At 34.8% G+C, this 17263-nt stretch overlaps 1 protein-coding gene across 1 annotated transcript in view; it reads left to right on the forward strand.

Moving 5' to 3' along the window:
* The window catches only part of LOC149085013 (glutathione synthetase-like), a 110595-nt gene that overhangs the window by 49338 nt on the left and 43994 nt on the right, over positions 1-17263 (forward strand). The window contains exons 10-11 of the mRNA XM_089232768.1: positions 12037-12228; positions 16228-16309. Coding sequence (XP_089088894.1) covers positions 12037-12228; positions 16228-16309 — 274 coding nt within the window. The remainder of the gene's footprint in view (positions 1-12036; positions 12229-16227; positions 16310-17263) is intronic.

Genomic DNA, 17263 nt, shown 5'->3' on the forward strand with positions numbered 1-17263 from the left:
TGCCTTTTTTGAAATTTTCGTGCCATAAATGCCTTTTTTGAAATTTTCGTGCCATAAATGCCTTTTTTGAAATTTTCGTGTCATAAATGCCTATTTCAACATATTTTTAAGTTTATTAGTGAACTTCTGAGGCCATAATCTGTAAAAATTGGATATTTTGAGCATTGAGACCTTCAAACGAATTGCTCTTTTAAATTTTTCAACTCTCAGTATTGAGTATCTCAGGAAGCTCCTCCCTAAAGACCCATTTAGACACAAACAAGTGATCTGAAAGATTAGTGCTGCCATGCATTAAGCTTGCTTTGACAGAATGACATTAGATGTGAATGAATTTGTTTCACATGAATGCAGCCCGAGTTAGAAAAGCAGAGGGAAGTTAGAAATTTTTGCTTCTCCACATGCTTAACATAACATGTCTCGCTCAGGCATTGGACTGCATTGTATGTGTGTATAGTGGACCGATAATTGTCCCAAGAGGTGATGAATTGACATTATGGCTCACATAAGGTGGGGTAGGAGCAGACAAGGCTGTGGGCCTTGTGTTGTTTTGATCTTGTTGTTTTGCACCATGGTATATTTAATAAATAGCCATGGCTATTTATTAAATATACATATTCAGTTTTAAATTAAATTGACCAGAGCTGCCCTCAGGGGGTGTGTGAAAGATGCAGCCACACAGAGCCCCACTGTTGAAGGAGTCTCGCATATGTGGTAATATAAAAGAAGTTAAATTTTTTTAGAAAAATACAACAAGATGGTCGCGTTTCAAATATAGAAATGATAATGATTATTTCAAATAGTATAACAAATGAACCACAGAATTATTGCGCAACTCGAGGGAGTCCCGCAGACTCTACCGACTTCTGAATGGTGGCCCTGAAATTGGCCTAATCCTGAGGGTCTGCTAATATTTTATTTTGGGATTGAAACCAGTCGAATGTGAATAATAATGCAGTTATTATAAACCATAATTAAAACAATAGAAGGATTAAGCGGAACACCAATCTTTTAAGCTAGTTTTTAGACTTTTAATATCTTTGTTTTTAAGTTATTTTTCTTTCTTCCAAAAATAAATGCTTTTTCTAGTACCTATATTAAACATTTTTAATGCCTTTTTGCCTGCCTATTTTGACCATTTTTAGTGCCTAAACTTCCGGGCTCCAATTATGAATATTTTTAAATACTAAAAATAAATCACTAACTTAGATGAATAATTAAAAAATTTGCCTACAGGGCTCTGCCATAGAATTTGGTTACTAAAAAGGGCTCCTCCGAGGGTCAAAAAAGGTTGAGAACTACTGGTATAGAGAAACAATCATAGAATGATTAAGAGACAATGTTCAAAACAGGACATGTTTACCCATATCTGTGGCATTTCTATGCGTAAAAAGATGTTGCCTAAAATCTAGTTGTAAAACGCTGCACTTAAGGTATTGCTCCAAAATATTTTAAACTATTGAATTAATGAATGTCAGTTGCATATATATATGGGCTGACATTTCCTCGATAAAAATGCTGGAAATCGTCAATTGTCACCAAAAATGATGCCAAAGGTAGGCAAATTGCCAGTTATTGCTGATATTGCCAAAACAATGCCAAATCACAATGAAGCACCATTGCATTGAAGCAGTAGATTTAAATGAATTCTACGGGGTGAAAAATGTTAACATGACAATATTTAAAGTCATAATTACCATAATTTAAAGTCATAATTACCATTGGATTGGGGAAATAATTTCAATAAAGAATAAAAAATTTTCAGTAGGCTTTGTTGAAAATATGTGGAGAATAATAGGACATTTTCATGAAAAGTTTGGATGACCAAAACTACATGAAAATATGGGAATTTCCCAGGAAATACAGGTCATTCATATAAAAAAGCGGTCACCCTAGAAACATGATTACTTGCATTCTAAACTACAACAGCTTTTTTCTAAAAGTAAGACCTTTAGAACTTGACATTGCCTACAAGTTGAAATGAGAATTACAATTGTTTTTAAAAATTATATCTTTAATAAAATTAGCATTTCAAATTTTGAATTAAAAATTAGTAAATGTGAAACATAAATTAAAAAATCTAAGTAATTTCATTTTTCTTTTAAATCACGATCTTTATCTATCGCGATATGAATATCCTTGAATTATAAAATTTTGCTTGGAAAAGTGCTTGAATTTTTTTACTTTGAAAGAGTATGAGCCATGTTGTATGGTGTATGTTTCCCCCCCCCCCCTTCCATCAAAGATGTTATGTCGGTGAATTTCTAGAATAAGGTAAACATGAAACTGAAAATAGAATCGTATCACAATAAAGTAGAAGTGTGCATGAATTACACAAGTCAACTTTACTAATGAAGGATGTATCTAGACAAAATAAAGATGCATATTAAACTACTGAAAGAAGCAAAACTGGCGAAAAGAACATAGAAGCAGAGGCACATTTATGGTTTTGCTGCCTGTGGGTTGCAAGAATTTTGCCACCCTTCTCCCATTTTAGTCTAATCATCTTAACTACTCTTTCCTCAAATTTGCAGCCCTGAGCTATAACCCGCTTTCCCCCCCCCCTTCCTGCAAGTACACCAGTGTCTCTAAAGTCACTTGTTTAGTCATTTGCATGATTGCACACTGTTTTGATCACTCACATGCTTGCATGCTATTTTGGTCAGTCACTTACTTGCTCACACTCTTAAGTCACTTTTTTGCTCACTCATGTGCTTGCAAACTCTCTAGGTCACTCACTGACATAGATACTGTCTGGGCAGAAGCAGATTTATTGGGGGTTTATACAAATTTCGGTGCCTTTCTCCCATTTTGCTAATTTTGTATCTTTGAATAATGCTTAGGAGGTTCGGCTGAATATCTGTGTTAATCTAAGTATATATCAAATTTTTAAAAATTATATTTATTTGAGTTTTTCTCCCATGAATTGAAAATTTACTGATATTTTATTGTGCTGCTGTGTAATATCCCTTTCTGTTTAAGAGGTTATCACAGGGTGAATTTCTAGAATAGGGATATGAAAATAGAATCTTACTGCAACACACACACACACAATGAGATGGAAGTGAGCATGAACTACAAAAGTCAAGTTCACTTCAGAAGGATGTATTTAAACAAGATTCCTATTGAGTTACTGAAAGAAAAAAAAAAAAGATAATAAGTCGTATAAATTTCGTTATGCATTTGCTAGTTTAGAGTAAGTAATGGTTGATATTTTCTTGATTAGATGTAAAATTGTAACAAGTGTTAGAAAAGAAATTGATTCTTTAAGCAATATTAAAATATAATATATACAGGGTGGTAACTATCGACCACCCAATAACTACACACGATTCCTTGTGAAAAACTGATATGGAAAAGTGTTTTCAATTTTTTGATTTGATCCATAATTAATGAGTTATAACACTTTAAAATTTGATGACGTCACTTCAAAATCCTGCCAAATTCACAGAATGAACACCAAATGTTCAACTTGGCATTCTTTTTCAACTGAATGATGATATAACCCTAAGAAATTGATAAAGTAAACCACTTTCTTTTCCCTCTTTTGTTATTTATGTGTGTGTGCACTTTTCAAATTTTTACGCGGTTGTTAATTATTACGATTTTCTAAGATTGAAGAGTTTTTGAGTTCATCCATACGATAGAAAAAAAACTGCTGTCACCCAAAAATTCTGAAATTTTGCTCAAATGTGTTACTCACCATGTATTAGTAAAATTAACATCAGATTTAGAAGTTAACACAGATATTTTTTAAAACAAAGATTGAATTCTCAGATTTTTGAGAAATTTATACATTTTTTCACACTTTGAAATTCATAAAATTCTAACGGATGATCAGACATCGAAGTTTGTGGTTCATCATCATCATGCCGTGTAAATATTTCTACAAAATTTCAGAATTTCTGGTGTAGTAGGTTTTTTCCATATCTTAAAAGATGAGCTCAAAAACTGCAATTAGTTTCTTATTCACGTTTGCACTATAATACATTAATTTTTCATTTTATTTTGGAAAATAACAAACTAAGCCCCAGTGCCTAGGGTGGTGAAATTCCTTGAGGAACATCCCGAGAAGATAAAGGGGATCAGTCTCCTCCAGCTCCTGTAACTCCGGTACCAGCACCGTTAAGGAGATCGCAGCGTCTTCTCCCAGAGAGTGCGCTATTAGCACTGTTTGCAAGCGAGGATCAGAATGAATCCCAAATCTAATGAAGTCCCAGAGAAATTTTAAAGATTTTCAACAGTGATCAAAAATAAATTATTCTGAGTGTAATGAACTGTCCGAGCGCAATGGTGGCTACCCTTCTGTCATACTATCCTTGATTAATCAAACTTCTGATTGCGCCTTTTGCGATATGATTTTATACAACTTTCTATGATTATTATTGGTGCCAGTTGCACTTTGACTTAAACTTGATTGATTTGAGATTCTTTGATTTATATAATACTTAATTACCTTGCACTATATGTGATCTTTGACGTATCAATAAATTTTGGTTTGACCGAAGTGCTTACGTTGCTTCTTGTGATAGAGCCTGGGTGTCTCACAGTTTCTCCAGTGCCTAGGCCGGTGACATCCTGATGTCTATCTCTGTTAACAGGGTACCCGGGGCAACTGCCCCCTTATAAATATACCTCCTTTCCTGACATAACAAGAACAATTGTTTTTAATTGGTCATTTGTTTTAGCGCTGTTTGACCTAGTTCGTCCTTGCGCCTCAAAAATCGAAATTCAATCCAATAAATAAGCCCCAGAATAAACCTTCGTGTGAGAAAATTATCTCAAGTCATGTGCAAATCATGCAAGCTGGAATAAATTTCAAAGTAGTCCAAATCTTTCTTGTGAAGAAGTAAAGTATAAATTTATTCATATTTCAGTGCGGCAAAAATCTATTGTAGTCAAAAGGAAATGAAAAATTTTCATTGCAACATGCAGAAATCGGTAAGGAAATGTGACTGAATAATCAATAGAAAATATCTAAAACCACTAATTATTTTGAATATGGCAATTCATAAAATGACTAGTTTGACTGAAAGTTTCTGATCGAATCATTATTATTTTACTGTTTTTACAAGTCACCTTCATCAAGCTACCATTTTTTGCAATCTTCGTTGAATTTTTCTTTTCACGTTGACTTTCGATGAAATTCTATTTCATCCACGATTCTATCCAATTCAGCAAGTTGCCCCCAATTCTAATCTCGTGTAAATGCTTCAAGAGTTTACCATGTTGGACCCGATCGAATGCCTTCTGGAAATCAAGGTAAACAACATCTACATTTCTGCTCTTACCCAAAGCCTTAGTCACGTGATCATAGAAGCAAAGGAGGTTAGTTACACATGACTTCCCCTTCCTGAACCCATGCTGATTATCCGACAATACATTATTCTCGTCTATCCACTTCACAAACTGTCTTTTGATGATAATTTCCAAAATTTTCGAGCGGGAGCTCGTCAAACTCACTGGACGATAATTGGACACAGCTTCTCTACTACCCTTCTTAAATATCGGAATAGCATTAGCAAGTTTCCAATCTCTTGGGACGATACCCTAAGCAACACTACTCCTGTATATCTGTGCGACTGGCCCCAACAATTCATTAGCACATTCAATGAGGACCCTGAGATAGATATCATCTGGTCCTGGTGCTTTGCTTGCACAAACATTTCTTAGAAGATTTAGGACCTCCACGTCTTCTACTTGAATATCGTTGAGAGTTTTATTACCCCATGCAACACCCGTATATCGAATATCATTATCTCCATTAAAAACTGACGTGAAAAAGTCATTGAAAGCACTAGCACTACACATGCCTACATTGCTCTCTAACCTAGAGCCTCCTATTGAGAGGGGGGCCAACTGTCCCCTTATATCCATTATTGACGTATCGAAAAAATGATTTTGGGTCAGAGCCAATGTTATCTGCCAACCTAGATTCAACTTCCTTTTTACTATCCCTTATCGCTTTCTTCAACACTCTTCTTTTATCAGTAAACAATGATAGGTCACCTCGTCCAATGTTATACCATCTGAATGCTCTTTTCTTTCAAAGATAAAGGTTACGCACGCTATCCGTAAACCATAGAGGGTACGATGTACAAACACGCTTTTTTCGAACAAAGGGTATGACGTCGTGCAAAACAGAGGACAGCTTCATACTAAATTCTTCCCATTGACTTATCACCCCTACTGATTCCAATCGGTCTTTGAAAACTTCCGCTAACCTTCCTCTCAAAACATCGAAGTTAGTTATTCGAAAACAAGGAACCAGTCTTTTGTTATCAACCTTACCCAAGGAAAAGTTACAGTGAAATCTGATGATATACGATGATCACTGGATGAAACCTCTGCCCCCTCCAAAACATGTTCAACAAGATCATCAGAACTAGTAAGAACTAAATCCAAAATAGCAGTACCCCAGTGGCTTCTGATACATGCTGATACAAAAATTTTTCGAGCACCAACTAAAGAAAGTCTCATATGACAACTCTCAAAGTATCATACTGATCCCTAGATAAAAGGTTCTCCCAATCAATACCTGGGTAATTGAAATCCCCTAGTATGAGAACCCTCTTACGCTTACAAATGTAGGAAATTTCATCTTGCAATTTGGTGATGTAGTTTGGACCCCTATTCTTTCTGTGGATTGTAACAAACCACAACAATAAGTTTATGACGTCTTTTGTTCTAAAGCTCAACCCATATAGTTTCAATATCACTTCTCTGCACGTTACACTCTCTAGCCTTCGAACATGATTTCCCGTATATCAACACTCCACCCCCTTTCCTATCAGATCTATTTCTCAAAAAAATATCGTATCCTGAGATGTGTAAGAAAGATTCATCCCCATCGTTTGCCCAAGATTCTATAATGGCTATAAGATCCAGGCACTTCACAACTATCAGTTTCTAAAAAATCTTTCTTATTACCCAAGCTCCTGGCATTTATTAGCACACATTTTAATTTGCCCGATGATTTAATGTCAATCGAGAAGCCATCCAAGTCAGAGGTAGGTAATTCCTCGTCAGTACTGTTGTGATTATCATTAACTAACCCGCATTCTCGACTACTATTATTTAAATAATAAATTTGCATAAATGAAATTCAATCATTTAAAATTACCAATAATTTTACTTAAAATAAAAAAGAACTAATTTTATTTATGATTGTGATGAATTTTAAAAAAATTGATATTTGGCCACCGAATATTCTGTATTTTTCCAAATCACTATTCATCCCATCCCTACCTAAAACACTACAAATATTCAACTATTACATTTCACTCACAATTCAAAAAATAGGTGGCAGCACTGACAATTCCCTAGATAGGCATTCAGACTGATAGTGCATATGCACGATTCCAGTACAACTAATTTTGTACTGAATGAGTGAATTGCCTATGGTGAGATAGGTTTTACCGCTCACCAATGTTGGTCACATATCACCATATGGTAATTTCTAACCGATGGAGTTGGGTAAGAATGAATGTGCCATGTATCGGTTAACGCCCCAGACTTGGTTGGTAAAGAACTTGTTTTGAATGTTCTTTCCCAGATTCTAACCTGTGGACTTCAGTGTTAACCTTCACAGTGGAAGATGAGCATCTTACCACTGTGTGTGTGTGTGTGCATCACTCAGGCGCTTATGGTGATAGACTGGAACTATGCTCAGTTTGAATGAAAGAAAGTAAATACTGTTGATGCTGTTGAGCCCGGATGTAACAAAGTTGAATGGAGACAGTGAAATATATTATATTAAAAAAAAAAAAAAACATACATGATAAATACTCGAATTTAATAGAAGGAATCCACTTACCCATATGGTATAGAGGTCATATGATCTAATAAATTCCAAAACTATTATACAAGAGGAAAGAAACTACTAGTTTTTTTTGGTTTTTTTTTGACGGTTGAACTCGTTATGCATTTACATACACTCATTGCCATAAAAATTTGCGCACCAAGAAATAATTGTGGGATCAAAACGAAAGTTGGCCTGAAGGTACATGTCGGGCAGATATGCAAATGATTAGAAATGCAGCGTGATTGCACCTTGCGTAATGCCACTAGAGGGTGTTGAACTTCGTTCTCCTTGGAGTATAAAACAGGTAAGCAGAGCTTGCTCGAGTGTATTTAATCGTTTGCAAAGGAAATGCTGAGGTAGACATGCCGTTACGCCGCCGTCAAAGACCATATGAGCAGTTGTCAGAGTTCGATAGGGGAAGAATCATCGGGATGATTGAAGCTGGGTGGTCAGCTCGGCGAGTAGCTCGTCAACTAGGCCGTTCTGATTTTACTGTGAGGAGGTGTTGGGACCAGTAGACAGAAGAGACGTCATTTACACTGCGACCAGGTTCAGGACGCCCTCGACAGACCAGTCGTCAAGAAGACCGTCACATCATCTGAAACGCACGCGTAGAGCCAACTGCCTCATTGGCCGCTATCCAGACACAGGCAGCAGCTTCACTACGGGCCCCTGTGTCTTCCCGAACCATCGCAAGGTGCCTGGCTGAAGGACATCTGGTATTGCGGCGTCCATTACGTGTGCTGCCAATGACACCCACCCACCAACGCCTCCGTTTGAAGTGTTGTCGAGCACGACGGGATTGGACTGCAACGGAATGGAACCAGGTCGTCTTCAACGACGAATCGAGATTCAACTTGAGCAGTGATGACAATCGTGTTCATGTGTGGAGGCCCCGTGGTGAACGTTTCAATCCTGCCTTCGCTTTACAGCGACACACCGCTCCCACAGCTGGTGTCATGGTATGGGGTGCCATTGCTTACGATACACGGTCACCCCTAATATTGATCCATGGCACAATGACAGCCCAGCAATACGTCCATAACATCCTTCAGCCACGTGTGTTGCCACTCATGGCAGGGCTCCCAGGAGCCATTTCTCAACAAGACAATGCTATGCCACACATTGCAAGGATGTCACAAGACTGCCTCCGCCACATTACCACCCTTCCCTGGCCTGCTGTATCCCCAGATTTGTCACCGATCGAGCATATCTGGGATCATTTGGGACGGCAAGTTGGACACCCTACGAGGTTGGTCGAACTAGAGGCGCATTTACAACAACTGTGGAACGAGATGTCTCAGGACATCATATGGAACTTGTATGCCTCAATGCTCGCTCGTATCGCATCGTGCATTCGCGCTAGAGGGGGGTCCAACAGAGTACTAAAACTTCTGTTCATCTGTACTTTTTTTGGGATCATCTGTACTTGTTAATTGCATTTTTAATTGGGTTGCTGTATTTTTGAAACATATGACAACCATATTTTTATGGGCATCTTTTTATCAGCCACCTCGTTGGGCATTTTGCCTGTTGTGGCGTTGTATTTGTATTTGTATTTTCTGCAATAAATGATCCTTTTTCTTGGATTTTCTAATCACTTATATCAACGTAGTACTTACATGTGTAAAATTTTCGTTTCATTTTGACGACTTCTTCTGGGTGCGCAAATTTTTATGGCAATGAGTGTATTTCTTTTTCTAACATCTTCAAATTTTCACGCCTCAATGTCTTCAAATTTTCACTGCAATCAATGTTTCATGCTTCACAAAAATAAGCATAGGTTCTCAATACTGTCTACAACAGATTTTGTATTTACTAGTTTCTTATTTTCTTCAATTTTGATCCCTTTCCTCTTCAGAGTCAGTGGATGTGTTTTATGATATTATTGATGTGATAGTTCTTGTATCAGTGGTTTGCTCAGTTTCAACTTCTACATTATCGCTGACAACACAGCCATCAAAAGTAGCACACTTAACCAATATTCCTTTTTCTTTTAATGTTTTCCAGACAAAACTTTCATCATCAGAATCAGACTCGGAACTGAAGTTGACATCTGGAAGCTTACCTAAAAATCCTGCGTGCTTCCAACAGTTTTGGATGATTCTGGGTTGAATGGACTGCATTGTTCATGTAAAAAATCACAAGCAATTTTCAAGTCTGCAACAAACCCAAATTGATTTCAAGATTTACAAAAACTCTTCTGATGATTTGATATCTATAATGCACTTTAATGCAATTTATTATTTCTATATATCATTGTAGTTGTAGTTTCAAAGTTACATTTGGTGGAAGTGACATACCGTTATTTTTCATTGTTTGATATTCATTACACATGCAGTGCAGTTGACCAACTGCAAAATGCATTGACCCTGTTTGGAGATTTCATTGTCAAATTCTTTGAAACATTCCCTAAAAATTTCCGTTGTCATCAACCCTTTTCTGTTGTTGTATTTCACTGGAAGATGATCTTCTAAAGTTCTTGAAACAATGGTGTTTTTGGACATTCCAATAACCAATATCTTTTTTCTTAACTGTCAATTTCACAGCAAAGTAATGCTGGTGAACAAACTTTTGAATGTTTTCCTCCTCTACATGGGTCTTCTTTCAATGCAAATGTCTGATAAGGTAAAAGCTAGTAGAAGCGCCCAGTTTCATCAGCATTAAAAACATAACTAGGCTTTAATTGTCCAATTAAACTCTCTTTAGTTTTCAACCAATCTTGTGCAACAGAATTGTTGACTTTCACACTTTCTCCACTCATCATTTTCAGAGCAATTTCATGTTCATCTTTAACCCTTTTTTAAGTATCAATTAGAAATCACTGAATCCCCCTTCAAAACACCATATCTTTTTCAATTAAGTAGGTTTTCTTCTGATTTTCAGCAGGTACAAACTAAGGGGTATACTGAAAAGTTTCCGATAAATTATTTTTACAAAATATCTGGGCATGTCAATGCTAAAATAAGGGGCTTTTATGAAGATGAGATATCTCATCATTGCTGGTTAAAGCACTGCAGCCATCCATTCTGGGAACAGAACTGGATTTCTCTAAAATCTTTGCGAAATGGATGACTTTTTCTTTCAGAACAGGGCCATTGACTGGTATATTTTTGCTTTGTATGGTCTTGAACCTTTCAAAGAGTGCATTCTTAACGTCTTCATTTACTAATCCTCGAAAAAAATTTCCGGTTGGGGACAATCAAACTTTCATGGTACGCTTTTAACAACTGAATTTCGTTTTTCAGGATTGCTGACAAAAAGCTTGCTGGGATATTTTTTGATACCTCCATTTTTTCATATTTTCTTCTAATTTTATTTCTTCGAATTTAGTCTCAAGAGATAAATGCTTTCTCTTTTCACCAGACATTTTTGAAACGTGCAAACCAAGACAAAATCATGACTGTCTTAGTGATGTCACAATACTCCTGAAATCTGAATTACATTATGAGGTAAACGCATGACCCTAGTAGCAATAAAAATGAGATTAAGTAAACTGTAGTTTCTTCTTTGTTCGATTCGTTCATGCTGAGCCCTCTTTGTCTGAATTGTTTTGGGAACAAACAGAATATCAGTACACACACACAGTTATAGCTAGAGATTGTTATCTAGGTATACATGGCGCCAATGGAACGTACCCACATCCCATCTTGGAAGAGTACAGCACTTCACTTTAGGAAGAAAACCTCAACTTCTGATCTCGAATCTAACTTTATATCTGAATTTAATCCTTTTTAAGAAATTTGATTCTTACCAGAAAATTTGTTCTATCCGATATCCATGGATACGGTAATTTGTTATAAGCAATATTTTAAACATTATTTTGGTATTGCAGGTTCTCATAGATGGAAAAAAATTTGTTATAACAATACTTCTTAATATTTGATTTTTTTATAAGCAGGCTTGACTGTTTACAATGTGCTTAACCTAATTTCATTTGCTCTATTCTTTGCAAGCTCTCTCAGATTATTTTGCAGTGAAAGAAACTCTACCTAGTTAAATAATTAATAAAACTAGATAAAAATATGTTTTTTAGTAAACCTTTGCACATGCTTTAGAAATAAATTACTAGTTTGATTCACAATGAAGTATATAATTTGAAGTATACATCAAATTATCACAAAAATTGTAATTCATTATAAGCGTTCCAAATTTTATAAGTCAACATGATGAACTAGGAAGTTTTCAGTTATAATTTTTTCTACATTTCAGTTATAAATTTCTAAACATTCCAGGACTGGGAAGTTCGATTATTAATGGAGAGATCACAGGCAATAAAGTGTCCAACTGTAGGATATCATCTGGCTGCAACAAAAACAGTCCAACTTCATTTGACTGCTCCTGGTGTGTTGGAAAAATTTCTCACAAATGAACTGGAGTGTAAGGAGGTACGGAGAGTGTTTGCAAACCAGTACTCCTTAGATATGGTATGTAAATTCATGTCCATTATTATAATATAAGTCGATATACACAGTATAGCCATAAGTCAATGTTCACTAGTAAGTGTAGATATTTTTTCATATTCCCAGAAAACTGATTGATGAATTGATCTGAAATTTTTGTATGTAAACATAGCTCACACCTTTTAGCTGCAAATTCATTTATGGGACCGACAAGAAATTGAAAAGCAAAAGTTGTGACAAGAAATTGAAAAGCAAAAGTTGTGACAAGAAATTGAAAAGCAAAAGTTGTTTTTGATAAAACTCTTCATCATAAAAAGCTTCTAACAATTTGTTTAACTTTTACAAAATATTTTACTTTCTCTTTGAAGTATTCATGTGCAATTTAGTTAAAATAACATGTACATTCACAGACATATAATTGTTTCTTTTAAATATTCCAGTTTCACTTGTATGTTTTTTGCCTACGACTTGCAGAGTGTTCAACGGAATTTTAAAAAATTTACAAAACATTTGACAATATACATAAATCACACTATCATGCAATTTAAAAATAAAAATTATTATTCAATGAGATATGAGCATTTAAAGAAAATGATTTTTATGTATTCATGCCCGAAAAATATCAATCTTCATTTTTTGTAATTTGGCTACCAAATATATAGAATGGCTCTCCTACATCTTGCAGCAGGGCTCCTAGGCTAGGATCTTTGGAGGACCCTGGTATAGTAGACTTAGTGTGAAAACAAAAAATGATAAGAATCGTCCTGACCTGTCATCCCTACCCTTGTGGAGGCCATGCATGTTGTGAAAATTCAGAAAGATATCAGTGATATATTGAACACAGCAATTCAAGTTACTTGCTGAAAGTAGCTGTATGTTGAAGAATCTTTCACAAATTGGCATCTCAATTATTTTTGTCTTGATTATTTTGTTTGGTTATTATGCCACAGCATGTATACAAACAAGCTAAAACATGTGTGATGCTATATAAGAGAAGTGCCTGAGCAAGATCCACATATATAATGTCAAAATTAACAAACTGAAGGAAATAATCATTTGATAGAAAATAAGTGAAATACAATTAGTGGAAGATCCCTTATCAACCAGCTGTTTTCTGCAAGTGACAAAAATTACTGCTTATTATATCACCAATATTTCTAGATTTTCATGTCATTATATAAACTGGAATTTTCAAATAATTCATCAATATATATTTGGCAATCTAATTATGAAGCACTAAAATTGATAATTTTTTTTGCATATGCATTCTTGAAAATAATTTTCCTTAAAATACTTAATTTCATTGAATATTAAATTTCATTAAAATGTCTCATCTATGTTATCAAATTTTCTGTGAGTTTCGTCAAATTTTCTTGAAAACTTAATACAAAGGCTACAATACACAAAATGGCCAACAAGGTGGATGAAAAAGATGCCCCATTAAAAGAAACATTTACAGTCAAACCTCTTTATAAACTCCATCTTGAAGGAGAAAAATTCTGGTATTTAATGCAAATCAAATGCATTTTCACCTCTCTATCTCAAAGTAATTCTCTAAAACTCTCTATCTGAGACTTGGTCACAATGATGAGAAAACACTGAAATTCCTTTTCTTTTGTATAAATCTAGTTTTTTTTCAGAGGTGAAAGAAACTGATATGAAAGGATTATTTGTATTATAACTCATTGTGTTTATGGATCTTGTCACTCATAGGTAAGTACTATGATTGAAAGGGGGGGGGAGTATGGATGATATGTGGATGGCTTGTTCAGCATGGCAAAATTTCAACCAACAGATAATTTAGAATTGCTTCAAAAAAGCTAGGTTCAGAACCAGTCATTTCAATGATAAAGTATCAGATCTAGTGATTCACTTAAATTTAAATGATTCTCAGAACAATCCTGAAGATGAAGTTTCAGAACATTGATGCATTTTACTAAAAAAACAGTTCAATCTAGAAATTTTATTTAAAATTTTTTTGGAAATAGACAGTTTACTACGAACTTGTGGCACCTTAACTAAAACCCAAGATTATTACTACTAAATGTATGGCTGACTCGGGTGATGAAAATACTGCAAAAGATGATTCAGAAGGACTAGCAAAAGTGACAGTGAAAATGCTGTATAATTTTTTGGAGAAACTGAGAAGATAGGGCCAGATATATTTGCAGCTCTTGCTAGTATAGATGTCATTGTGAAGGTTCAAAAAGCAAAAAATATGCATCAATCTAGGCTTATGGATTTTTTTTAATAAAGTGTGCAAGTTATATTTGAATTGAACAAATGATTCTGATGACCTTAATGACTGAAGGGCTCAGTAGAATAACTGTCTATGTTAGTTTTTGTAAAATCAGGCTTTGACAGAATAGCGTTTCATATAGTTTCTGTTATATGTTCTAAAATCTATGCTTCTGGTACCTATACAAAACTATGTCGCTTAGAGATGTATAGATGCCATTCTAGGGCTAAGTAAGTTCCTGCAGAAACCAATAGATGTAGCTGCTATGCCACTTTACACAGCTGCAATCCATGCAAAAAAGATGTTACCCTAATTCAGCTATGAATTTTATTGTCTCTCCTCTAAAGTTTAAAAAACTGCATAGACCATTATTTGGCTTAATCCTTGAACTTCGGCTGAATCCTTGACCATTTCAATCCTTAGTTCAGTTTCCAAGCTATTTGAAACAACAACAAAATCTCAATTTTTCTCCACATAATAACCCTCTACCTAATATTAATCTTGTTTTTTATAACTAACTGAACTCTTAATGATTGTATTTGTAATCCTCTTGAACAAGTAAATTCCATCAATGGTATGTATGTTGATTGAAACACAGAATTGAACTCTCATATTACAAAATTTCCCAGGAAACTCAAATTTTATGTCAATTCCTCTTTTCTTTTAGTTTTATGCTGCTCATTTTTTCACTCACGACTACTCTATGGTTTAACCGCTTGGGGTATTACTAACTTATATTCTTTGATCAATTTGCACAAAAAAATAATCCGACTGATAACTAATGATTATAGTACTCCCAGACTCAGACTTTCATTCCCTAATTATTTACCACTTCAACAACTTTCTTTAAATCAGTAATTATATTATCTAAAAAACATGTGCATTACTTTTGAACAGCTTTTGTTCTGCAAGAATCAACACCACCTATTTAGTCCGTAGAATCTATAAAGCGATTGGTAAAAAAAAACTTTTCATATCTTTTCCCAAAATTATATAACTCTTTGCCTAATCAACTCCTTAACAATATCACTTCATTTCCAGCTTTAAAAAAAAACTTAAATGATAGTGATTTTCGATTAGTAACATTGAAGAATTTTTCAAAGTTAAATTTCCCTCCTATATAACATCCTCTTTCTCCCTTTTTATTACATATAGACTGGGCATGGTCAACATGACCACAGAAAAAGATTTCTACCACAGGGAGTCCCACATTGAGGGGTTAATGCATGAACCTTTCTGTGAGTATAAAATAAGGCTGCCATTTGGAACAGGCAATAAAGGTCTAAAAATAGGCAATAGGTCCCAGTCTAATTAGCCCTTGTGTGTAGAAAATGGCTACATAGACCTACATTATAGTTAAACGATTATTTCCCCACATTTTTTTTGTACAATCAGAATATAACCACATGCTTGCGGCCAACATGATTTATTAATTAATACTGTGTGTATAGTTTTTTCCCTCCTAAATACTTCATGTTGTATTTTATTTATTATGCTAACATGATTCACATGTTAAATTGTGACTGCAAGTATGGGCCATTTGGCTTTTGGGTGATTTCCTTTCTCTCTCTCATAATTAAAAATATTTCTTACTGTCTCCTAGTGTTTGTTAATACGAAATTTAAGTAAAATGAACGAAAAAACATGTACGTTGTGCAAATTAAAAAAAAAAAATTAAATATATAAACTCCAAACTAAACACTGTCTTATGACTATATAGTGTATTTATTTATTTTTTATTTTATTTTATTTTTGTTGAATAACGGAACATGAATTCTTTATAGAATGAAGAGGGTGACAAAGCAGTCGCTTTGGGTATAATGCACCCTGAAAAATATGTAATGAAACCTGAACGGGAAGGTGGAGGTAAGCATTCTGACTTATATCATTTAACCTGAATAATTTATATTGAAGTGCTTCACACTGAAAATGAACAAATATGTTAAATGATGAAAATGATCCAAATATATTGTTTTTGTAAGTAGTTTTGAGTTGGAGAAATGTAGTTCTGTATAAATGCCACATCTGAGCTGTGATATGTGATACTATATAACGTGTTGCATTAATGCATTCAATCAGTTCCAACATGGTAAACTCTTCAATCAATTACATGAGATTGGAATAGGGGCAACTTATGGAATTGGGTTGAGTAGTGGTTACAAGATAGATCATGGAGGATTATGATGAACAGGGAATTTTCTGATTCGACGGGTATCACAAGAGGAGTCCCTTAAGGAAGTGTCCTTGGTCTTGTACTTTTTTCCCCTTTATGATCAGGGACATAATATTGCATCCTAATGGAGTGGAATAAATTCAATCTAGCTAACTGTTTCTTAAACATATTTTTCCCTTATCGTGAAGCTTCATTGCAGCCCTATGAAACAAAGGTGTGTGTTTTCTGGTATCTGTTTGCCTCAGATATCCCCCTTCTAATCAGCTTTTTTCCTCCTTGTTCTCTATGGCATTATCCCACCCCAGGGTTCCCCCTGACTTTTATCAATTGTAGAAATTTGGCTAATCAGATGGGAAAAAGTTTTAGCCAAATGAGAACCTTGGCCAAATTAATGCATCATAAAATGAGGATTCCAAAATAACTTGCATGAAGTTCAAGATGAAAAAATAAATAAAAATGCATGTACAAAATTGTTTGATATAAAATGTAAATTACAGTACAAAAAAGTAATTTAATTGTCAAGAATTTGCAGTGATTTTTTTGCTGCCCACAATCCAAGATTGAATTGTTGCTTGCTGGGACCATGAACAGAAACAGAAATGCTGTTATTTGTATTTTTTACATAGATGCTGCTGTACTCTAAAAAC

The sequence above is a fragment of the Pholcus phalangioides genome, unplaced genomic scaffold (genome assembly GCF_987345545.1).
Source record: "Pholcus phalangioides strain wild (caught in Gottingen) unplaced genomic scaffold, Ppha-v1.0 ptg000007l_1, whole genome shotgun sequence".
NCBI lineage: Eukaryota > Metazoa > Arthropoda > Arachnida > Araneae > Pholcidae > Pholcus > Pholcus phalangioides.